Genomic DNA, 25,349 nt, shown 5'->3' on the forward strand with positions numbered 1-25,349 from the left:
ACTTTGTCCAAGACAGTAACTTTCTATCTGGTCAGGATCTCGAAATAAACCACATGCGAGAATTTCACGTGTATACTAGCGCTACGTAGTGAGAAAGTGTTGAATTACTTTTCACTAGCGAAAAAGTTACGACCTCTTGAACCACTTGGTCCGCGACAGTAACTTTTTATCTGATCAGAATCTCGAGATATTTTACATGCGAGAATTTCGCGTGTATACTAACACCACGTAGTGTGAAAATTCTAAACTATTGTGCACCAAGTAATAGGCATTGATCTCATGAACAACTTTTTCGAAGGCAGTAATTTTCTACCTGTTCAGGATATCGAGCTATAGCATACGCGAGAATTGTACACGTTTGCTAGCGCCACGTGGTGAGAAAATTCTGGGTTACTGTCCACCAGCCAAAAAGTCTTGACCCCCAGAACAAGTTTGCCCAAAACAGTAACTTTCTATCTGCTGAGGATCTCGAGCTATTGTATATGCGAGAATTGCATGTGTATACTAGCTCCGCATAGTGAGAAAATTCTGAACATCTGTCCACCAACGAAAAGATGTTGATTTCCTGAACAACTTTGCCAAAGATATTTACTCTCTATCTGGTCAGGTTGTATCCCATGCGGAAACTTAGCATGTATACGATCATGTTTACATGTTTATGAATCTCCTGGTCAGGATCTCGAGATATTAAATATGAGAATTTCACGTGTGCACTAGCGCCGCGTAGTGAAAAAATTCTGGGCTACTGTCCACCAGCCAAAAAGTCTTGACCCCCTGAACAAGTTTGCCGAAAACAGTAACTTTCTATCTACTCAGGATCTCGAGCTATTGTATATGCGAATATTGCACGTATATACTAGTGCCACGAAGTGAGAATTTTCTGAACTACTGTCCACCAGAAAAAAGGTTATGATCTCTAGAACAACTTTGCCCAAGACCGTAACTTTCTATCTGGTCAGGATCTCGAGATTGTCCATGTTGTAACCAATTAAGTCAAATCCCACGTAGTACGGACACTTTTTACGCGGTTTCTATTCACATTTTCTCTATTATCCGCATTTTTGGGGGATCAACTGTGATAAAAGTTTAGCTTGTTTAGTTAAAAATAAGTTTTTCAAGGAATACTCGTTGGTTTCATATCGATTGGTAGCTCGGCTGCAAAATGGCAATGGAAAACTCACACTGTTGTACAAAGTACAACGCGCGAGTACTCGTGTTACAAAAGTTGGCGCGAGTAACGGAGGATTAACTAGATAAACTGTGACCGCTGGCCATGCTTAGCTTTTGGGATAATGACGGTAAAGTCCTCTTCTGCCATCGTTAGAAGGTTTTTAAAACGGAAACGCATTCAAGAGCGAAATGATAATTGTCTCTTTCACTACTACTGGTGTACTCAATCAACAAATGACTCGGTTATATGAGCCGTGTGCGAATTACCGGGCTTATTGGTCACTTGATGTGCAAATCCATGCGTTTGTGAAATGTGTATGTGTTGTATTTTTTCTGTGCACAAAGTTCGTGCATATAAGAATAGTGTTAGTTCTTAGTCAGTAAAAGCAGGTCCTTCTCGATTACCACTATTCTCATCATTCTGAGAGACGAATTTCGATACGAAACCGTTTTTCTTAATTAAGTCATTTTCTAATCCAATATCATACAGAGGTGTGTTTGTGTCTACGTGTGTATAAACATACATAGGAAAGTTGAAATAGAATCTAAATATACAAGTTAAATTGGATAAAGTCCTGAAGGAACTATTTGGTTCATTCTTCGCGGTTCAGGCTTTCCTGGTATTAAAAAAGTATGTCGCTACCTTTTTGTGATTTCTGGTTTTTTGGTTTGTTGGTTCCGAGTTAAAGCTATTGTTTGTATTTTTTTCTCATCCTTGGGATCAAAGCCCTCGTATCGTAATACTTTTCCCCTCTGTTTCAACGTCGTTACGTGTTGTCCGAGAGGCTTGTGCATGGCTAGGCCTCATTGGAGGGGATATCCGAGTCGGGCTTCTTCGATAGTCATCTTTTTAGGAAGTTGAAAAAGCCTCCACTCTTCTCCGACCGAGGGCCCATCAGCATGGGGACCTGATTTTTGTGGGTCAGTCGAATCTGGAATGGGAAGAAGGGAAATTACATAAAACTTTATCCCATCCCAGGAAAGTTCGATAAGCTGATTAGACGGTTTCTATGATCTCTTGACACGTTTTTTCGAGCTTCCCGTGTAATGTTATGTTTGAAAAACACAATCGACCTTTCCTTTTATGTGGTCGTCTTACCGTGCACGGTCCCTGCATCCATGGTTCGCCATCGATTTGCATCGGAAAGGTTTTCTTCGTCGTCAGTACCACTTCGCTGCACTGGGCCAATCTTCGACCAGAAGCTCTCAACCCGGTCCTTACTTGACCCATGTGCAGGCAATTTTCCAATCCAATAACTTCTATCCGTCGATCACCAATATCTGAAATCCGAACAGAAAATGAGAGAAGAAAAAGAAAATTACAAATTTCCGTTCCGATACGGGCCATTATGGATTTGCATCACATACCTTGTATGGCAATCGACAGATCGACCGAGTTGAAACTATTGGCCGACAGCTCTTTGTCCGAGTTTTTCAGCTTCTTCCGGAAGGGACCCTTGCGCATCCGCTTCTGCGACAGGTTCTCGCCCCACAGGTTCGATCCGCCGTGGGTGTAGGGGATATTCAGCAGGGCAATGCCCTGCAGCTGGGGACCGTTCGCCAGTTCCAGCGAGACACCGTCGCACTACGAAGAGCGAGAGAGAAAGGAAAGTCCCATGATAGAAAAGCAATTTAACTGGTGGTGATATGCAAATTCGCTGAAATCCACCCCTCTTTATACCGGCAACAAAATCGTTCAGCTGCCGAAAGGAAAGCTGTGAAAACATACCACGATTTCAAGGCTTTCGTGCAGATTTTTGCACGATGCGGCAAATGTTTCCGATGTGGCGTACTCGAAATACCACAGCTTGTTCTTCATTCGGCTGTTGAATTTGTGGGGGTTTTTCTCACGCTCCAGATGGAATTTCACGCAGATGGCAGCGTCCTGGAAAATGGGGAAGAAAGTTGCAAGAAGGTGTTGAGTGGATAAATTGTTACAATCTGTAGATTGGATAAGCGTTTAAATGGGTGATGTCACGGTAGATTTCACTGAAATGAAGGGACTATCGATTTAGAAATCTTTTATCCATTTCGGAAGCAGGATTTTTTGTTTGGATAATGTTAATTGGGTTTTTTTTTATGTAAGACTGCGTCTGTGATTTCTATATGGGGGTACACTTTGTGAAAACCGAAAATGGAACATGTAACGAAATTGTGAAAGATTTTGAACTCTAATAACTCAGCTGCCCCTGGACCAATTTCAATAATTCTATCACCAATCGATCAGAAACATTTCTACGCATCTATTGCATTTTATACTTTATCATTTTTTTAACTGTCACTATTGAAAATTGCACGAGTGTGCAGCTGTTGCTATGATAATTAAAATTATCACCGATTGCCTGCGAAAAGCGATTTTTCTAACACAAATTTCAAAGTTCAAATCCATCCGGTCTCACCAAACGGTGTTTATTCAATCACTGCGTGGAGAGTAGTGGTGTTATCCAGTACACAACGAAAGGCTGCCTGCATGAGCATCCATAGAAGGAGGAAGAAGCCGCACCGCTATTGATCGGAATCAGTAGCTCTTCGTTAGTAGCAAGCGCGTCATACTAAAGAGTATAAACAAAGAGAAAAATTCCTATTCCTACACAAAACACAAGCTCCTGCTGCAGTTAACAAATAAGATTTATTATATAAGAACACGTAGTCCTACGTCACCATTGCGTACAACCGCATAGGGCTGTCCATTGTAGTTTTTTTTGGATGAAAAATATCTCGACTTCCCTGGTCATAGAGTATGGTTGTACTTGCCACACAATTTCCCTAGTAGCAAACATGTCACAAACCAGTTGAGGTTATTGCTATAGAACTAATTTCAGGGCCAATCAAGATGTTGCATCTTTGTGTGACAGATGTGACTTCGGTAAACTAATGCAAAAATGGTACCAGGCTTCGGAAGCTCTCAATAAGCTAATATCTTCTTCTTCTTGTTCGCATTTCAAGCTTATTGCTTAGCGCATATTAGCTTATTGCGTGCTCTCAACTTATACCCCGTCCACATTACAGCCAATATCACGTAATATAGGCTGTCTTGCAATGAGCACTCATACAAAGGATGAAAACTAGATGTATGAGTGCTCATTGCAAAACAGCGTATATCACGTGATATACGCTGTAATGTGACGGGGTATTAGTGTTCTAAATGCACTTCCACAGTTATTAATTGAGAGCTTTCGATGCCAATACCAATGCATGAATTTGTATATTGTGTGGCAAGCACAATGATACTCTATGCCCAGGGAAGTCGAGAAAATTTCCTACCCGAAAGATTCCCTCTACCGGACCGGGAATCGAACCCGCCGCCTCCGGCTTGATAATACCGTGCCTTTACTGACTAAGCTATGAGGCCCCTAAAATCGATTATAAGCTAATATGCGATATGCAATTACAATGCAATGCAAAGAAAAAGAAGAATAATGTTTGTGAATCTACCACTAAATACTCAGTACTTATTTAAGGTGAAAGGTAATTCTTTTCCGTTGATACTGACTCCACACCCGTTCGAACCACACCCAAATTCAAAATGCATCAATACCAACAAGCATGCAAATTAGCAAAATGGGAAGTATTGCCATTTTGACCATATTCGTGAATACAACATTATTGTATAATTATAATTCTACTACTGAAATGACAACTTCAATACCAAGGATCCAAGTTCTGGGAAGGCTATATAACATGATGATTTCTAAAATAGTTCAATTTATACAATTATCTTATAAAATATCCAGATATAGCAGAATACCCAGGAACACTATTGCCTTCTAGAGGATCCTTCGCAACTTCCGGTGATGAACCACCATTTTCACTATCAGATGATTCAGATTTGGGATCCGTTTTTTAATTATTTCTTTTCCACCACTCGACAATCGAATTATTCTCTCGCTACCATTTCGAACTATGCGCTTTCACTGTAGCTTGACTTTCAAATCAACGCCTATTTTTTAGCAATTAGCTTACACATACACACACAGGAATACTCTCAAGGAGTTCTTGCGATAACGCATAGATGACATTGCCGAATAATTATTAAATCCGTTTTCAATTATCGATAATTTTCGCGGAATATTTTGAATTGAAATACCAAAAGATATCTTACAATATTCATCAATTATTGCGAACAAAAAAGTCACGCGCGAGCTTGATCATGCTCTCGGTGCTGATTGTTTGCATGCTAATTCATTCATGGATCGCCCCGTCGCGTGGCTTTTTTTTTCGCTTCTCTGTTTTGTGCGAGCGTTCCAAATCACATTGCTCTTCCATCTGGAGACTTCTAACGCACAGATCCATACATGCTTAGCTTAACTGATTTTCGCTTCGCTTCGATCTCTATACAGACCTTTCCCGAGAAACGAAATCGATCAGTTTTTACATGTCCGCCGATGTGAAAACCTGATAGCCCAACTAACAATTTTCACAATGTAAACGCTTTACTCATTTCATTTATACAGCCCCAAGCTGTACCCAACTAACATTTTCAGCTTTGTAAGCCAACTTTTCCAGCGTTGTGCTGTAAAGTAGCTGAAAAGAAGCTGCAGATACAGCTACAAGCAAAAGCTAGCAAAATAGTTTTGGAGAGCGTTTACTCAACTTTCTCACAACCATTATTCAATTTGTCAGTCGCACTGAATAACATCAGCCAATAAACGCTAATGTCACTTCTATACACACACTAATCAACTTTCAATTTGTAGCTGCAAAACAAAGCTAACAAAGTTAATATATTACTCATTTGATGGCTTTTAAACAACCAACCACTCTTGCTGAATAACATAAACATCAAAAGTGCTTTTTCAACAACTAAACAACCTGTACTCAGCTTATAAACTGTGTAAGAGCAACTTCGGATGCATTTTCACAGTCAACTAGGTTTATTTTTAGACGTGTGCAGTTTTACAGCTTTTACTCTGCTGTAACGTTTGAATACAGCTTGGGGCTGTATAAATGAAATGAGTAAAGCGTTTACATTGTGAAAATTGTTAGTTGGGTATTCAAACGTTATACGATATGAGGAAACCTTTACTCAACCTCTATACAAGCAAATCTGGCGAACTTAGTCAGCTACTTATGGCTGTTGGAACGGTCGGGAGAAGCTCTTATTGCATATCCATTAACGCTTCTATATAGCTGTTATCCTGCTGTTTAGTTGTGTGTGAACTTGAAAGGCGCTTATTCAACCTTTTCCCGGTTATCCAATAATCACTACACAGCTTTCTTTTGAAGCTGGGTTAAATACTGTTTACGCTTTTTTATGAAGGAATTTATTGAGTTTATTTTGCCGTGAATCAAATTAATCGAAATTAGCTACAAATCATCACCAAATTATTTACCCTGCACCGGAACCTGGAATCGAATTCGAGACGACCTCATTGGCAAACCTTGACACTACCAACTGTGCTAAGCCAACACTTTGAACTTATGTAAACAAATCAACATTCCCTTCTACAACAAAATCGCTGAGTAGAGGCTTTATAATAGTGCACACGAATGACTTTTCTCGACTAGTTATAAAAGAGCAGAGTAAAAGCTGTAAAACTGCACACGTCTAAAAATAAACCTAGTTGACTGTGAAAATGCATCCGAAGTTGCTCTTACACAGTTTATAAGCTGAGTACAGGTTGTTTAGTTGTTGAAAAAGCACTTTTGATGTTTATGTTATTCAGCAAGAGTGGTTGGTTGTTTAAAAGCCATCAAATGAGTAATATATTAACTTTGTTAGCTTTGTTTTGCAGCTACAAGTTTGAAAGTTGATTAGTGTGTGTGTAGAAGTGACATTAGCGTTTATTGGCTGATGTTATTCAGTGCGACTGACAAATTGAATAATGGTTGTGAGAAAGTTGAGTAAACGCTCTCCAAAACTATTTTGCTAGCTTTTGCTTGTAGCTGTATCTGCAGCTTCTTTTCAGCTACTTTACAGCACAACGCTGGAAAAGTTGGCTTACAAAGCTGAAAATGTTAGTTGGGAGGTACACTCTTTCTCGAAACGTCAATAGATCGTATCTGTTTACAGTTCCAAGCGCAGTGAAATATTTGCGAGTTGCGTTTTTCTGGTGAAAAATATAGTATTGTATATGAGATTTTCACTTCGCTTCGATCTATACAGGACTTTAAGAAAACAAAATCTAATGCTTGGGGTTGCGTTACAAAAAAAAAAATTGTTTACAGGAATATTGTCTTATGGGATAAAATGTTCCTAACAATATTTTAAAACGATCTACGGAAGTCAAATATGACCTTTCATACTAAATACTTGTTTAATTGCTGAGCAAAGCTAGCGACCACTCTGATTGTGGTCCTAAAATTAAACTTTGAAAATGGTTAGTTCTTTAATTTTGTAAAACAATCGAAGGATATTTTTTGTTAATTTTTTAAGAACATTAGAATAAATCGAACCACTTCGGGTTTTCAGTAGGTTATTAACAACTCGGGGACAACTCCAGTGTATTGCCAGTGTACCCCGACAATTTGGTGCTGATGGTTCTGTGAAACTCACAAGTTACAGAAGGATTATCTGAATGCGGAAATTATGTACAATAAATAAACTCCAAGCTTAAAACCGGAACGCGCGTCCGATGTCAAAATTAACAGTAGTGACATAGGAAGTCCAGTGATGCCAGTGAGATAGTTCGTTTTGATTTTCAGTAGTATACACAATTCATAATCAGTTTTTTGAAACTTGTTTTTTTTGTAGTCCCGTGTGTCTTTTAGCAGAACAGAACCAAAAGTTTAAACATATGATTTGGAAAACGAAAATATGTGATTGTCATCGAATTAATGGAAACAAATGAGAATTGAGCGGGGATACTATCGGTGATTTCGACGCTATTGCTATAGGCCTTTTTAATGCACCACCAACGTAGAGGGCACCACGCGAGTTCTAGAGGAAACGTCAACCAAACCGTTTGTTTACATCAGAAGAAGGATTTTTCACAACGCAAATTAAAGCATTTTTCATTGAACATCTTGCCAGTTTCCATCGGTAATTGTCTTATTTTACGATTTTCCACAAATCTAACTGATTTGCACCTAAACTATTCACACACAAGAAATACGGAAGATCATAACCACTAAGGCACTATTGGAATTTTGCATTTTTCTCAATAAAAATATTCCTGAACATTAGCAGAATCCTTGAAAAAATGATACAGAATGAAATTTTTCAACTATAAATCAAGTTTTCGAGCATTTCAGATTGATCAATTTATCAGGAAAAGTGTAAAAGTGTTCCGCTTCCAATATCTCACGGCAACAAATTTTGCTCACAACCAAATATTATAAATTAATTAATTTATAATATTTGTCACAACAATCTTTTTGACTTTCTCATATTCACCACCAGAGGTTGAAGCGATTAGTTTCTATTAAAAAGGCGTACTATCGTCGATGATGAACTGATGATGGTCCCTTTAAAATTGTCTCATTATTTATGAACGTCCCGATTTTTATACGAATAATCCATTAATCGATTAGCAAACCGAAAAAACACTAAACCTATTCGTTGACAGCTCGCTCCCATACAAAGTCCCACCAAGGGGCGCTAAGATGGTGCTTGTAATGTAATCGTACTGATTAAACCCTCATACCATGCATACATTATTTTGCTTTTCTTTAGCTAGTTCGTTTATTTGTAAGGCTCAATCGCGTTAGCTTTACGGAGCCAAGGAGCCGATAATTCATTGTTCATTGGTTTTAACAGAATTACCTTATTTGTATGTCTTGCTTTTCTTAGTTTAATGCGGACTTGAGCAATTTTGTCAGATTTAAAATTAGGGGCCGTTCAAAAACTACGTAGACTTTCTATGGGGAAGGAGGGTGTAGCAAAATGTTTACGCTAGTCTATTTGATAAAGTCCACGTAGCTGAAATTTATTTTCAAAAATATGTGATTTATCATAAACTAAATGGCGTACCGAAATTTCTACTTGGGATTGCAAGCTTCGAGCAAAGATTCATTCGTCTAGCGATTTGATGATCTTTTGGGAATCTTTCATGCATATGTTTTAGAATTTGTAAACTAGCTTTGTTTATCCACGTATCCAGCATTTTACCGGTGCTTATGGCCGCCACAATCTGGCTGAATTTTTGGTAGGGAACATAGGATTTGACGTTTTTGTTGAGTCGTTTGACGTTAAACGTTAGCGTTAGCGTTAGCGTTTTTATGATATACTTCGTAGATTGGATACTAGCGACACTCAAGTCTGTTCTGAAATTCTCAGTTAGACTACTTTCAGGAATAATGCTGGGGAGTAAACATTGGTTCCAATCTAAACAACACGAGAAAAAAAGAGTTCCCATATTCGTGAACCACAGCCGTGTTCACGGTGTATATTTGAGAAAATTTTGTTCTGGATAGCTGGCCGTGATTTTTAGTTCACGCTCCGTTCCCGTTTTCGGGAACGGATTTTTTTCCGAGAAGAGTAACAGAAGCATGACCAAAGATGAATACTAAGATGAAACTGTCGGAAGAAAAACTTTCTATTTTAGTGTCCTCTTTCACAGTCCCTTTCGTCCAATGAATACCCCCCGTATTCAAGGTAATTTTGTGGTTTTGCTGCCCCCTCGGAAGAGATGAAATTTTGCGCTCATTTTTATCAAAATAATCACACCAAAATCAGAGATGTCTCATTTTTTAATTACTCGATTAACAACTAATCGATTATTTTTTTGTTCGCTGTGCTGCCATTTTTCCACCAATGAGAGTGCAGCACATGTTTGAAACGATCGGTGATGATCCTCTGGAGATGTTAATGCTTATATCGGCATGATATAACCGATTACAAATATTTTACTTTTATGTTCGTTAATCGATTAATCGATTATTCAAATGAAAATCGGCCATCACTAGATGAATGTGAAACGTCATTTCAAATATAAGGACCGTACATAAATAATGATACAATTTGAAAGGGACCGGGGCTAATCACAAATTACGTCCCCACGGTAACTGAAATAAACACGAGTGTTCACCGGTTGGCATGACTGTCGCTATTCCCGGCCACGCCCATCTTTACCATAACTAGGGATAGGGAAGGAAATGTTGATGTAGTACTTACTTAACGAGAGGCCACCGACTTAGCGACACCCTCATAAGTGCTACGGAGTTGGAGGGTTGGGTAGGGTATTCGGTTAGGATTCACCTCAAGTTGGCGATGCAACCAAAAGTATGTATTGTTTATTTGTTGATTATTTAATCTCTCGATAGCCCGCACGTTAAACGACACAACCCAAACTTCAAATTTAATGTTCCCTAACAGAAACTCAACCAGATTGTGGCGGCCATAAGCGATCGTAAAATACTGGATAAAATAATCGGATAATTTCAATGTTTACTTCGCTGCATCCAATGGAAAAATTCAACAAACTAATTAAATTCAACATCGTCGTTTGAATTATTGACAACCAGCGAATCAAAACACATAAAGCAACCAACGATACAGACAAAACGGTTGCTACGACTACCATGACAAACTCGCTCTGTAACAAAACTCGATCCGAGTGGTAGAAGGATAATGATATATTGCTTGCCTGCTTTGTTGCAATATACATGGATGAGGACATAGCTTGATATGAATCGGGAAAAGACATAACAAAAAAATTCCCATTTACACACGTGTATCATCTTCGGCTTTACTTCGTGAAGCAGCTTGCCAACAATTTGCTCGTTTCCTTCTACCGCCCCGAATGAGTTGTGTCGCACTGGCCGCTTGTCATGAAAAAGAACGGTGAAGATTATATCATTATTGCTTTGCACTTCTGACATAGCGTTATTATTCGGTTCGTTGATCGCTTGTTATTTTGTCATTTGGAGATATTTTTGATTCCTTGTTGACAACACATCGGATACTGGTGAAATTTTCTAGTGAAAAAAGTTTAAAAATTTAAAAAAAAAACATCAAAACAGGTTTAAAACAAATGAGTGGATGTTTTATCATACTGAATCACATTCGTATCTAGTTTTTGGTTTTCATAAATGAACTGTAAAACCAAAAAATATGATTCCAATAAATAAGCCGGAAGAACTAATATTCTGTTAATCATATTCTGCAAAAGTGAATTTAAAATTATGAATACAAGATAATTTGAGACAATACAACGATTTTGAATATATATATATTTTTTTCATAATTATGAAAGACTACGTAGATTTTAGGGGGTGGAGCAGGGTTTTCAGAAAAGTCTACTATAGTCTACGAAGGGAGAGGGAGGGGTTAAAAAGTATAAAATTTTGGTCTACGTGAATTATGAACGTAAGTAAGAAGGGCCAGATCTCACCATATCGTCTTTAGCGTGAGCTGCATGGATGATAGCCCCTACGTCGGCCCCATTCCCTATTAATTAACAGTTACACCGTGCTTGCAGTGCACAGTGGTCCAGAAGCCGTATTTAGGTGGAATACATTGTTTGTGCCTTAAGAGTGCCTCTTAAGAGCAGTTGCATTTTTAGAAAAATTCGGCCACTTTGGATCGTCTAAATTTTGTCAAAATGGTGTCTTTGTAATTTTTTAATAAATTGTAGCACGAAAACGTGACTTCTGATTTTAGCGTCTAGATGGCCTATTCAATTTCGCATCTTCAAATATTCAACTTCCTAATATAAGTTCGTCGATTGGTGGCTTTATGAATGTCCAACCAATTTGGTTGAGGGCATCAAATGATGTCATTCGTGAACTGTTGAAGGAGATAACCTCTGCAAATCTAGAGAATCCAAATGTAAGCATTTTTGGTGGCAGGCTTTGTTCATATGCAAGGTTAGCATAATGTTGTTAACCCTCCAAAGCCCTCTATCGCCTTTCACGACCACTCAATGAGCCATCGCAATTGTGTCGTCTTAGGATAAAACCCCTCACCAAACGCTCCGGAAAGGATAATACAGTTTCCCCAGATTGGCTTCGTGATTCCTGCTCGTTCACCTTTGGCACGGCACAAAGTTGCAAAATGTGCATATGTAGGATAGGTATATGTAGGCAGAGCAAACACATGAAAGGAGAAACAGCTCGAAGGTGTCTGATTGTGAGCAGGTTAAAATAGGCCATCACCGTTTGGCCTTTGAAATTTCCGACTTCCTTCCCTGTTCCCCCATCATATCATCGGGCAGACGCTCTCGACCTGTGCTGGTTGGTGTTTGGGAACAACGGAGCGTCTACCTTTAGCCGGGCTTCGCATACCATTTCCGCATCCGTACGCCATCAATTGAATTCACTCGACTCTCAGCCGTTTTCCGGAAGTCAACTGCATTGCATATCTGTGTTATACCAACTGAAGCGGATACTATGTCTAGGATGCCGAACACATGGGGGTACTGACGGTTCAGAGTAGAGAGGGTCTAGTATAGTTTTGAGAAAAATGAACTGTCAAAGCCAGAGCCAATCGAGCAGTGTCTATTTATAGTCTGCCGGATACAAAATCCTGTCAACTGGCAACTTTGATTTCTTCAATAATAATCTGGCACCCCGTGAAATTGTTCAAGCTTTGAGAGAACGTTTTCGTTGTACGCAACATATATTTTTTTGTCTGTGCAGTATGAATATCAATGTAATCAATTTTAGACAGAATAGGAGTAAATGTGTTAAAAGAATATCGATCAACTTACACTTTCAACGCATACCTGCAAAATTTATTTATTTACTTTATTTATTCGTCGTCAATCAAATGTAGACCAGCCTTCGCTTTTCAAGTGCATCCAAGTTGATCAACATACATCGAGACTCATAAGATGGTAAGGGCAATCTCGTCCAGCCTAACTTTCTTAGAGCAAATAATAGAAACTGTTTTTGAACTAATTCAATACGGTTTATATAAGTATATTGATATGGAGCCCAGACTATACTACAGAACTCAAGGAGGGGCCTAACATATGCAACGTATAATGTTTTGATTGTGTATGGATCATTGAAATGAAAACTAAACCTTACCATTCCATCCGTAAAAAAATCTATCAAAAGTATATTATTTGTCGTCTACGCAGTAGCCGCGTCGATTTTCTCCATTTATCGTGACGATCACAATACTTCGACCTCATTGATCTATAAATAAACAGTCATGCTCGATTGGCTCCCGCAAGTGACAGGTCGAATTGGCTCCCGTCATTGTCTCCGCCATACTATGAATATAGTGACTATATGCCTATCAAGATTGCATCGACAGTGTTGCTAAAAATCATCTAAGCTCCGCTCCTCTCTTATACTAGACCCTCTCTACTTCAGAGCATAGAAGCGTAGGAATAGTTCGGGAGGAACTACACTACAATAGCCCCTCCATTTATACGGTGGGTGATACCGTCCGCCTGATTGTTTGTATGTGATTAGTGTCAACCATAAACTAGTTATCTCAATTGGTTGAAGGACAGCCGAGAAATAAGGGAGGGTGGACGGTACCACCTACCGCATAAATGGAGGAATTACTGTATATCCACAGTTAAACTTAACTATGCAACGCTTGCCGAACAGTTGATCTAAGTGAAAAGCAAGGCATTCCGTATTTGTATGCCTCTCGCGCACTACAGAAAAAGTGTAACATTGTAGTGTTACATTGGCGGTGGAAAATTTCCCGAGAATAGAATATGTTCCTTTTGTCTGTCCAAATAATGTGGCTCATTGAATAGAGAGTCGGTGCCCCAGCTAAGTTGTTAGGCATTGTTTTTATGAACTATCCTAACCTAAGCTAAAGCAAATTTTATGCGAGCAGTGAAAGTTCCCCCAAGTTTGATTTAATCATTAAATTTACCGGCACCAACAGCCACGGATTCTGAAAGTCACCCAGGAAGGGTGATTAAATCTTCGTCTAACACCGGCTAAATAATCGTCAAAGTGAAAAGTTCGTCAATTTTGGCCAAATTAGCTGCAAGCTGTTTACACAGCGATATTTTCATTGTCCAAGTCGTAAAAAACTTATAACGGCGCTTCCTGTTTCTGTGGCCCTGGGGGGAGGAAGCGCGTCACCGTCAAGTGTTTCGCTAAAGCACACTGGTTCCGGTGAACGAACAAAGAAAGAGTTTCGATTGAAAAAAGTGCATCTCAAATAACAACAACGCAAAAGCTGGAGGAAATTCTATACAATTTTTAATTTGTAACGGACGCTGTATCTGTTTCCGACGGTATTTTTTTTCTCTCTTACACAGCAGCGCCGCTAAGCGAGGAAAGAAAGCAAACTTTAAATTACTTTCCCACGACGCGACGCTGACTGTTCCGCGTGCCTTTCCTATTTTATGTTCACGATAAAAATTACAGAAAAGCATTATTAAACCGGGAGATATGAATCCAAACACGTGCCTTTGCATTAAATGGTCGGTATGTTTTCACTCTTTTCCAAGCGTCACAAGAAAGGATGAGATAAGGCAGGGCATGGTACGAAAATGTGACGCTTTTCAGTTGATTGCTCCCCAAGCGATCATTTCACGTTTGGTTGGGCAGGGCGCGTTTCGCACACGGTAAGAATCAAGTACCGCTTTATGGGGCATTGGATCTGAGTTCACTCACTCGAGAAAAAGTGGCACAAGCTGCGGGCAATGTTTACTAATCATGAACACTAACTCAGTGCGAACATTTCAAAGGGGCGTAATTGCTTTTGTAAAGAATGGCTTTAGCCGTCGATTTCTCGCAACTAAAAGCTCGCCCCTCCAAATTAACAATGCTAGATAGTAGAGGAAACATTCCTCTACCTGTTGGTGTCATTATTTTTCACGAGTGACCTTTTATTCGCGAGAAATCAACGGGTAAAGCCATTGTTTACAAATGCAATTACGCCCCTTTGAAATGTTGGCACTGAACTGTTCATGAATAATGAATAATGAACATTAAGTCACAGACAAACAGACGTAACTCTTTGAAAAAGTTTTTCTTGAAAACATAGTATCTCAAAACATATGACCTCAGTAACGACATCTCTCGGGCTTCTCGCGGAAAACAAGCTTGCTCGCTAGCTCGCAAACAATATTGCATAAAAGTTCTATAGAATGTATAGAAACGTCAAAGTGATCCTATGCCAGCGCTGCGGCGAGTAGTTCGCGGAACTGATAATATTCAAATCAACCGTTACATGCATGAACGAAGATACACAATGAAGTGTTACGTCTGTTTGTCTGTGATTTAGTGTTCATGATTAGTAATACTATATTTTACCCGTTAATAAGTAGGCCTTTTTTTCTCGAAATGGGTGAAATTTGACGCATAAATGGGCATTTGATTCTTACCGTGTAAGTTCATTCATCACACCAATAAAAGTGCGAAGTAAATTTAAGTGAAACAGTATGCTGACATCGTTGATTCAATGAGATAGCACTATCATTGATTGGTTTGACAGTAACGAAGAAACGATAAAATCCATCCCAAGGACGCAGTAAAAACGGTTCGGTAAGGGTAAGGTGAGACAAGATGGGTCCGCTAGTAATGGGTGTATTCGGTAAAATTGGCTCACACATAAATAGTTGTAACTTTTATTCCAAATGACTTGACATCTTCAGTGACGATTGTTTAGTCCATAGCGTATACTTGTATTATTTTTTTAATGTCTGAGAGGTGCTTTATCTCGAATAATAGTCATGAAAACAATGGAATGTATAAAAAAAATGCAGGGGAAGATGGGGTAAGAACGTCCGGCGTGGTAAAAGGGACCACAGTCAGTTCAAAATGAAATCCTCAAGACTCTTGCCAATACTCAAAATAGAAAAGATTGACAACATGTTTTTATCATTCTGGAACACCGTTTAACCCCCGAACTTATGAAACTTCTGAACAATAAATAAAAACTACATTTTTCCTTAGGCTGTACTGTTTCTGTCACTGTAGATATAGGTATGTAAAAATGCATGAAACATATTAAAATATACCATATTGATACCGATTTTAAATTGGCTCACTACTTGCCTAGCCTATTGTAGCCTATATTATATAGTCTAGCAAATCGATTAACGTACCCCATTCTAGTCGAAAAAAATGGTGAGTTGACAACCTGGAAGGAGCGGAATACCTAGCCCTGGTCCTCACAAGTTCCTACTTCACGCCTCCTCGAGTCATATGATAACAAAAGACTACCAGCTGAAACATGGACACAGCTGGTTGGCGTAGCCTGGGCAATGTTGCCAGTCCGGCAATAGCAAAGTGAAGAGGTGCGACGCGAACACTGGCGCGGTAACCATAGTACGGTGATAGAGGAAATGCTTCACCAAACCTGAGCGTCTGCTCACCATGGAGGTGCGGCTCAAAACGGCGTCTGTTCTCCATGTTAGGAGCGGCTGATCACCGTCCTAGTGCCAGCGTGGGACTCTAAACAGAGCTGTGCACGATGGTCCCCCGGCGAGACAGGGGGTTGGGGCAGGCCCAACAAGCCGCCCTGGAAAAAAACAAAGTTGCAAATACCGAAGAAAGAAATACGGATCGGAACAATCGGCACAGACCTACGCGACGAAATAAGGACTACGATTGGAAACTCGGAACATGGAACTGCAAATCGCTCGGCTTCCCGGGTTGCGATAGGTTAATCTATGACGAACTTCAACCACGCAACTTCGAAGTCGTAGCACTGCAGGAACTTTGCTGGACGGGACAAAAGGTATGGAAAAGCGGGCATCGAGCGGCTACTTTCTACCAGAGCTGTGGCACCACCAACGAGCTGGGAACCGGCTTTGTAGTGCTGGGTAAGATGCGCCAACGCGTGATTGGTTGGCAGCCGATCAACGCGAGGATGTGCAAGTTGAGGATTAAGGGCCGTTTCTTCAACTACAGCATCATCAACGTGCACTGCCCACACGAAGGGAGACCCGACGACGAGAAAGAAGCGTTCTATGCGCAGCTGGAGCAGGTGTACGACGGCTGTTCGCAACGGGACGTCAAAATCGTCATCGGCGACATGAACGCTCAGGTAGGACGGGAGGCAATGTATAGACCGGCAATCGGGCCAAACAGCCTGCATGCCGTATCGAACGACAACGGCCAACGATGCGTGAACTTTGCAGCTTCCCGGGGTATGGTAGTTCGAAGTACCTTTTTCCCCCGCAAGGATATCCACAAAGCCACCTGGAGATCACCTGACCAACACACAGAAAACCAAATCGATCACGTTCTAATCGACGGGAAATTCTTCTCCGACATTATCAACTTCCGCACGTACCGCAGTGCGAACATAGATTCGGACCACTACCTAGTTGCAGTATGCATGCACTCAAAACTCTCGACGGTGCATAACACACGTCGAAGTCGAACGCCACGACCCAACATTGAGCAACTACGGGACACCGGAGTTGCCCAGGACTACGCGCAGCAGCTGGAAGTTGCACTACCCACGGAAGAGCAGCTTGGCGCAGCTTCTCTTGAAGATGGCTGGAGGGACATCCGTTCAGCCATAGGTAGTACTGCTGTAGCGGCACTAGGTACTGCAATCCCGGACCGAAGAAATGACTGGTTTGACGGCGAATGCAAACTGTTAGTAGAGGAGAAGAATGCAGCACGGGCGAGAATGCTGCAACACCGCACGAGATTGAATGTGGAGCGATACAGACAAGCGCGGAACAGACAAAACTCGGTTTTCCGAAGGAAGAAGCGTCAGCAGGAAGATCGAGATCGCGAGGCGATGGAAAATCTGTACCGCGTAAACGACACACGGAAGTTCTACGAGAAGCTAAATAGTTCGCGCAAAGGCTACGTGCCGCAAGCCGATATGTGCAAGGACTTGGACGGTAACCTTCTCACGAACGAGTGTGAGGTGATTGAGAGGTGGAAGCAGTACTATGACGAGCACCTCAACGGTGAAGCAGCAGAAAACGAAGGTGGCACGGCAACAGACCTTGGAGCACGCGCAGAAGACGACAGGCTACCGGCCCCTGATCTTCAAGAAGTTGAGGAGGAGATCGGTCGGCTGAAGAACAACAAAGCAACTGGTGTAGATCAACTACCAAGTGAGCTATTGAAATACGGTGGTGAAGCACTGGCTAGAGCGCTGCACTGGGTAATTGCCAAGATTTGGGAGGAGGAGATATTACCGGAGGAGTGGATGGAAGGTGTCGTATGCCCAATCTACAAAAAGGGCGACAAGTTGGATTGCTGCAACTACCGCGCGATCACACTGCTGAGCGCCGCCTACAAGGTACTCTCCCAAATTCTATGCCGCCGTCTGTCACCATATGCAAGAGAGTTCGTGGGGCAATACCAGGCGGGATTCATGGGTGCCCGCGCTACCACGGACCAAATTTTCGCGATTCGGCAGGTTCTGCAGAAATGCCGCGAATACAACGTGCCCACACATCATTTGTTCATCGATTTCAAATCCGCATACGACACAATCGATCGAGATCAGCTATGGCAGATTATGCACGAGTACGGATTTCCGGATAAACTGACGCGATTGGTCAAGGCGACGATGGATCGAGTGACGTGCGTTGTTCGAGTATCGGGGACACTCTCGAGTCCCTTTGAATCTCGAAGGGGGTTACGGCAGGGTGATGGACTTTCGTGTCTGCTGTTCAACATCGCGTTAGAAGGTGTGATCAGAAGAGCTGGGATAGACACGAGTGGCACGATATTCAGGAAGTCCATCCAGCTCCTTGGTTTCGCCGATGACATTGACATTATGGCACGGAACTTTGAGATGATGGCGGAAACGTACATCAGACTGAAGGCTGAAGCTAGACGGATTGGACTTGCCATCAACGCATCAAAGACAAAATATATGAAAGCAAGAGGTTCTAGGGAAGACAATGTTAGCCTCCCACCCCGAGTTCAGATTGACGGTGACGAAATCGAGGTGGTCGATGAGTTCGTGTATTTGGGCTCACTGGTGACCGCCGAAAATGATACCAGCAGAGAAATTCAAAGACGCATTATGGCAGGGAATCGTGCCTACTTTGGACTCCGGAGGACGCTCCGGTCGAATAAAATTCGCCGCCGCACGAAGTTGACTGTCTACAAGACGCTGATTAGACCGGTGGTCCTTTACGGCCACGAGACCTGGACTATGCTCGTGGAGGACCAACGCGCCCTTGGTGTTTTCGAACGGAAGGTGTTGCGTACCATCTACGGTGGAGTGCAGATGGATGACGGAACGTGGAGGAGGCGAATGAACCACGAATTGCACCAGCTGCTGGGAGAACCATCCATCGTCCACATTGCAAAAATTGGGCGACTACGGTGGGCTGGGCACGTCGTAAGAATGCCGCACGACGACCCAGTGAAAATGGTTCTAGAAAGCGACCCAACAGGAACAAGAAGAAGAGGCGCGCAGCGGGCAAGGTGGATCGACCAAGTAGAAGGCGACCTGCGGACCCTTCGCAGACTACGAGGCTGGCGAACTGTGGCCATGGATCGAGTAGAGTGGAGACGACTTCTTCGGACAGCAGAGGACAACAAGGCCTTAGCCTGATTGGTAAGGTAAGTTATTCTAGTCGAAAATCTAGTACTGCACTATGTTTGTTTTGATTCACTATGAAAGTTTGACAGATAAAATCAAGGTTGCAAAGACTCATTTCAGCTAAAATAATGTTTTTCGGAATAATAAAACCAAAAGGTGGTATGATGGCATGTTTTATTTGTAACTTACAAGAAGAGGTTACAAAGTATGCGTTGGAAACATAAAACCTGTAAATTTTGCTTTCTATGAGTCACAATCAGCGATTTGCTGATCGCTGAGTGAGTGAGTGAGTGAGTGAGTGAGTTTGTGAAAAATCGCTGATTGTGACTCTCATGAAGTGAAATAAACAGGTTTAATATGTCAAACACATTCTTTGCAACCTCTTCTTGCATCCTACCAATTCAAAATTTGATCATGGCATCTAATTATTTCATAATTTAGAAAAACATTGTTTTAGCTGAAATGAGTCTTTGCAACCTTGGATAAAATGAGGGGTTCGTGGATTTTCCCAGAGAGAATAGGTAGAGAGTCGAAGAGTGAAAAACCGTGGAAACGGCAGCACTCTTTTTATTATGATTCCATCCTACAAGTTCTGGCAACTGTTTCTGAAGGGCACACTTCAAGTGACTTTTTTCAACCATCTATTTGTGTTGTTTTTACCCGCGTCAGAATTGTTTTTTTTTATCGTTATTAAAATTTAATGATTGCTGATAATGAAGTGCGTTGCGAGTTTTTGTAAAAACCAGTATGTGAGTGGATACAAAAACATAACTTTCTTTCGATTTCCGAAAAATGAGGAAAACAGGCAGAAGAGGATTCAGTTCTGTAGGCTTCCGGACGATTACATCATTACTGATAACAGCAGGCTCTGCAGCGTAAGACATTTTCTAGTTTTCAGATTGATTTTGCAATAATAATAATAATATTTCCAGCTTCATTTCAACTACGATGATCTGTATCGAATATCAGAAAACGGCAGACTAATGAGACTTCCAAACTCAGTTCCGATATTCGAATACGTTGCGAATTTGTGTTCGAATTCCAGTACCTGTGATTCGGTTTGATAACCAAATATTTGTATGATACAAACAAAAATATAACGCGTACCTATATTTTAACAGGACACCACCAGTGTAAACCAGTCGGTGTACATTACAAGCGCTTCCAGCGAGTCCCTGGGAACGACATTAACGGCATGCTCCACGGAACGCTCGGGACCATCCAAATCGAAGACTACCGAAAAGTAATTATAATTAATTACTACCTGTTTAAATTCTAATATATATTTTACGCATTTCTTAGACTAGTCCGAACAGTACACCGCCTCAGACAACGTGACCTCCGGAAGAGTAAAACGATAAAAATGCTGCGGCAGAATTTGGCACGAATGAAGAAGCTCTCCGGCAACAAGGAGGATGCTGCCTCTAAGCTATTCCACCCGGATCAAGTGAAAAGGCTACAGAGAGGACAGAAGAGGGTTAAAAAAATGGACTGATAAGACCATAACGGACAGTTTTGAATATCGCTTCGCATGTGGATCAAAAGGGTACAATTTCCTTCGCGATGAAAAGAACTTTCCAATGCCTACAATTCGCTCGCAACAGGACTACTTGAAGAACCTTCATTTTGACACTGGAGTTTCAGCGGAGGTGTTTACCTTGATGGAATCGAAGGTAAACTGCATGTCATCCGCTGAAAGAGATTGCGGATTGATAGCGGACGAAATGTCGATCGACCCTAGTAGGACCTATTGTTGCAACAACAAAAAATACTTTGGCGATATCACCATTCCCGGACAACATGGAAAAGCCATCCACGCACTTGTGTTTATGCTGGTGGGTATTTCAAGTCGGTGGAAACAAATAGTGGCGTATGAGTTCACCGGAAATTCAGTACCAGAAGGGTTCATGAAAGCTACAATGATTGACATTATCAGGAGAGCGGAACAGATTGGACTGAAGGTTCACTTTGCAACGTCTGACTGTGGCCCGAACAATGTTCGAATGTGGAATGACTTCGGCTTGAATCATTCGAAGGATCAAGCACTAAGTGGCCCTCCTTTGAAGCATCCTATCGACGACGAACGGACCTTTGAGCTTATACCGGATGCTGTTCACGTCTTCAAAAGCTGCGTCCAAGGATGGGTGAAAAATCGGTTTATATATCTGCCAGCGCATATCGTTAAGGAAAACGATCTCGTTTCTGATGTCGTTGATATTTTTCACTTGCAAGAATTGGTTAAGTTTGAAAAGGGTAAGCGCTTGAAGATGGCATCTCGATTGACTTGGAAAGAGGTAGATTTTTTAAATGGCAGTCGTCTTGACGCGATGAAAGTTTCCAATTCATACAAATTGGTGAATCACGATGTTGCTGCTGCTTTACGGTTCATGAGTGCTGAAACTGGGCAGAAGGAGCTTTTAACCACGGCTTTCTTCATAGAAACTACCTGGCGTTGGTTCAAACTTATGTCTTCACGTAGATCAGAATTGGCACTTTCCCTCCATAACATATCGACAATCGATCAATTTTCTAACCTCGTTCAGGAAAATAATATTCGCATGCAAGGTTGGTGTTCGCAGAGCCTGGAAACCATGGCAAGCAGCAACAATCCTGTGTACGAATTCGATCCTCCGTTTACAAACGTACTTCCTGTTCGAACAGAAATACCCTTGCTTGTTCACCTCTCGTTTTACGCAAGATTGCGTCGAGAACGTTTTCTCGTTGATAAGGTTCAAACAGAAACGCCCAACCGCACTCCAGTTCAAAGACAACCTGAAACTGCTTTCCGTGTCGCAGTTTATGATGTCAATCCCCTCATCTTCATACGACCAAGATGATAGAAAGTGGCTAACCGACTTCACGACTAAAATCCGAACTCTTGACCAAACAGCAGATAGTAACAACAACGAACAAGATTACACACTATTTGAAATTGAATTTCCCATGACGATTTTTGCCGCTGAAACATTTGACAACTCGGAGAAGAACCAGATATACCATATTGCCGGATATAATGATTAATAAACACTCTGACCCCTACAAAGGTTTGAGGTTTTTTTTTTATTATTGTTGTTTTAGTATCACAATCAGCCCATTGTTTCTGGTAGAAAATATATGAAATTAAAAAAAATTTATTTTTTTCCACAAATGTACACACTTAGAAAACAATACCGAAGTCGGTTTAATTTTCTACCGAACTACATCGGTTACCAACAACGAACCGAAGAATTCGTGTAAAAATATGTTTTTAGGCGTATTTTCCTAGTCAAACCCGAATTTCGGTTAAATTTGACAGATAGGAATGAAGACTGAACCGAAAAGTACGGTAAAGTAGCGATATTTACCAGTTTGGTACTTGAAAACCGAGAAAACTCGGTAAACTGAACCGAATATTCGCTAAACTTTCTCAAACGTCAAACTCACAACTTCGGTTCAACTTCACGACGGAAATTTTAACCAAAACTCGGTTTTCAGCTAAACCAAATATCGTCAGCCATTTTTTCTCGCTGGTGCGCGTTGTGTTTTTTTCGCAAGACGTGTTTTTTCGTTAGTGTCACACGGTGAATTTGATTTGAAAATGGAAAAACTTCTGGAGGAACTGCATGTTTGATTGAATTCCATGTAGGAGGCATTATCACGACGTGTGAGAAGTTTTTTGTTTCCCTCAAGGGGGTTAACCCTCTCTTTCCCCCCGCACAGGTGAGCCATAATTTTCCGGTTCGTCTCAAGTTTGTTGTCAATAGTTAGTACATACAAAGCATATTTATGCATTAAAACAACATCTGACAAATATAATATAAATCATGCATCTCATTAAAAAAAACTAGTTTTATTTCTGATTCGAAACATCGTAAGTTTTTGGATTTGAGCGCTGTCAAAAAGAACCGAATTCCGTCATTGCAACCGGTGAGTCGGTTTGTTTGACAGCGTTCGGTAATACTTGGGTAAACCTATGTTCGGTTATTCCTGCTTGAATTGACTTTTTGTCAACCGAGTTTTTTCGGTTAGTTTGACAGGTTGTGGGAAAAGAAACTTTAACGAACACTCGGTTGTTTCTTTTTGAACCGAACAGACTACCGAGCGTTCAGCAGATAAAAACTCGGTTGAAATTGAACCGAGTTCGGTACTATTTTCTAAGTGTGTATGCTTTTGCAAATTTTACAAAAAATTGATCTTTATACTAAAAGAATATAAAAATAAATATCCTGAATATTACTACATTTTAAATTCAAGCATTACTTTTTATTTGTTCATGTATTTTTCTCATCCTAAAAAGTTTTCTTCCAAATATATTCGCAGCGATTACAATACTTGCCTTCACCAAATTGGGGAACATCAACTTTTGTTTATTTTGTTCGATAGGATACCAGTTTGACGGTTCGATAAGGTTTTTTTTGCTTCACACTCTTCGCCTCTCTACCTATTCTCTCTGGATTTTCCTATGTTTCGAGGGGTACATCGATTAGCTTGGCACCGAAGAGAGTACTAGAGCTGAGCCAAAAAGTTGAGTACGTTTCTTCGCGACACTCTAGTCTTAGAGTTACCTCTATGATAAAAGCGTCACCCTTTGTTATTGCGAAGTGAGTTTGATTAAAACTGAAATGATGTTTTTCCAGATCTAGTATTGAGCTACATTCGTTTCTCTTAGCTATAACTAAGAATAAATACCTGGATTCATCCATCTATGGTGAGATGTGACTATTCTTACTAATTAACATTCGAACAATAAAATAAATTTTGTTTTGCTTCCGGGTGGTATCCGGAATATGTCCGTGAATGGCCAATGTGGTCCACGATACTCAATTTATCCATCAATAACCATTTTTGACGTAGGACTACGTCTGTGATTTCATACATAACCCCAAGCCATAAAAACTTCCTCAAAGCCCCAAGGCTGCAAAATGCGTGTCGATTCATGGTTGACATGGTTGGTTCTCAATAATGCGATGATCAATCTTTATGATTTAGCCACCATTCGAAAGGTATGGCTATCGTCTTTCATTTAATACAGGTAGATACCCGGTTGGACCTGTGATTGGCCATCCGGAACGGAAAAACCCGGAAAAGTCCCGAGCAAAATGCGTGTCGATTGAAGTTGACATGACTGGTTCTCGGTGATTTGGTTACCAAATTTCAAGATTGAGCCACTATTTGAAAGGTATAACCAACAATCAATACGAAACTAACGATTTTAAATTGGCTCACCACTTTAGTAGCCTATTGGTCCCAAGCAAACGATTAACGTACCCTATTCTAGTTGAAATTCTATTCCTACACTATGTTTGTTTTGATTCGCTATGAAAGTTTGACAGATAACATCAGGGGTGTGTGGATTCATGCAGAACATGCAGGGGTGAGTGAAATAGCTTGGGACTGCTTGGGACCGTTGTTCTGGTACTGAGTGAGCCAAAAATAATAATGATTTTCTTTGGGACCCAGTGGTCTTAGAGTTAACTCTATGGTTATACCTTTCAAATAGTGGCTCAATCTTGAAATTTGGTAACCAAATCACCGAGAACCAGTCATGTCAACTTCAATCGACACGCATTTTGCTCGGGACTTTTCCGGGTTTTTCCGTTCCGGCTGGCCAACCACAGGTCCAATTGGTTTTCTATCTGTTCAAAATAAAATTAGATAGCCATATCTTTCGATTGGTGGCTGAATCATAACGATTGGTGATTGTATTGCTGAGAACCAGTCATGTCAACATGCATCGACACGCATTTTGCAGCCTTGGGGTTATGTCAGTTAATAACTCAGCTGCCCCTGGACCAATCTCAATAATTTTATCACCAATCGATCAGAAACATTTCTTTGAAATTTAAGACTTTATCATTTTTCA

At 40.9% G+C, this 25,349-nt stretch overlaps 1 protein-coding gene across 1 annotated transcript in view; it reads right to left on the bottom strand.

Moving 5' to 3' along the window:
• Window positions 1–796: 796 nt before the first annotated feature.
• Dgk (diacyl glycerol kinase 1) overlaps window positions 797–25,349 on the bottom strand; it is a 440,989-nt gene continuing 416,436 nt past the window's right edge. The window contains exons 17-20 of the mRNA XM_065230402.1: window positions 2,900–3,055; window positions 2,539–2,755; window positions 2,270–2,451; window positions 797–2,102 (exon numbers count right to left, since the gene is read on the bottom strand). Coding sequence (XP_065086474.1) covers window positions 2,013–2,102; window positions 2,270–2,451; window positions 2,539–2,755; window positions 2,900–3,055 — 645 coding nt within the window. The 3' untranslated portion in view covers window positions 797–2,012. The remainder of the gene's footprint in view (window positions 2,103–2,269; window positions 2,452–2,538; window positions 2,756–2,899; window positions 3,056–25,349) is intronic.

This window comes from Ochlerotatus camptorhynchus, unplaced genomic scaffold (assembly GCF_037179485.1).
Source record: "Ochlerotatus camptorhynchus isolate MF236.1 unplaced genomic scaffold, CSIRO-AGI_Acam_v1.1 ptg000330l, whole genome shotgun sequence".
Lineage (NCBI taxonomy): Eukaryota > Metazoa > Arthropoda > Insecta > Diptera > Culicidae > Ochlerotatus > Ochlerotatus camptorhynchus.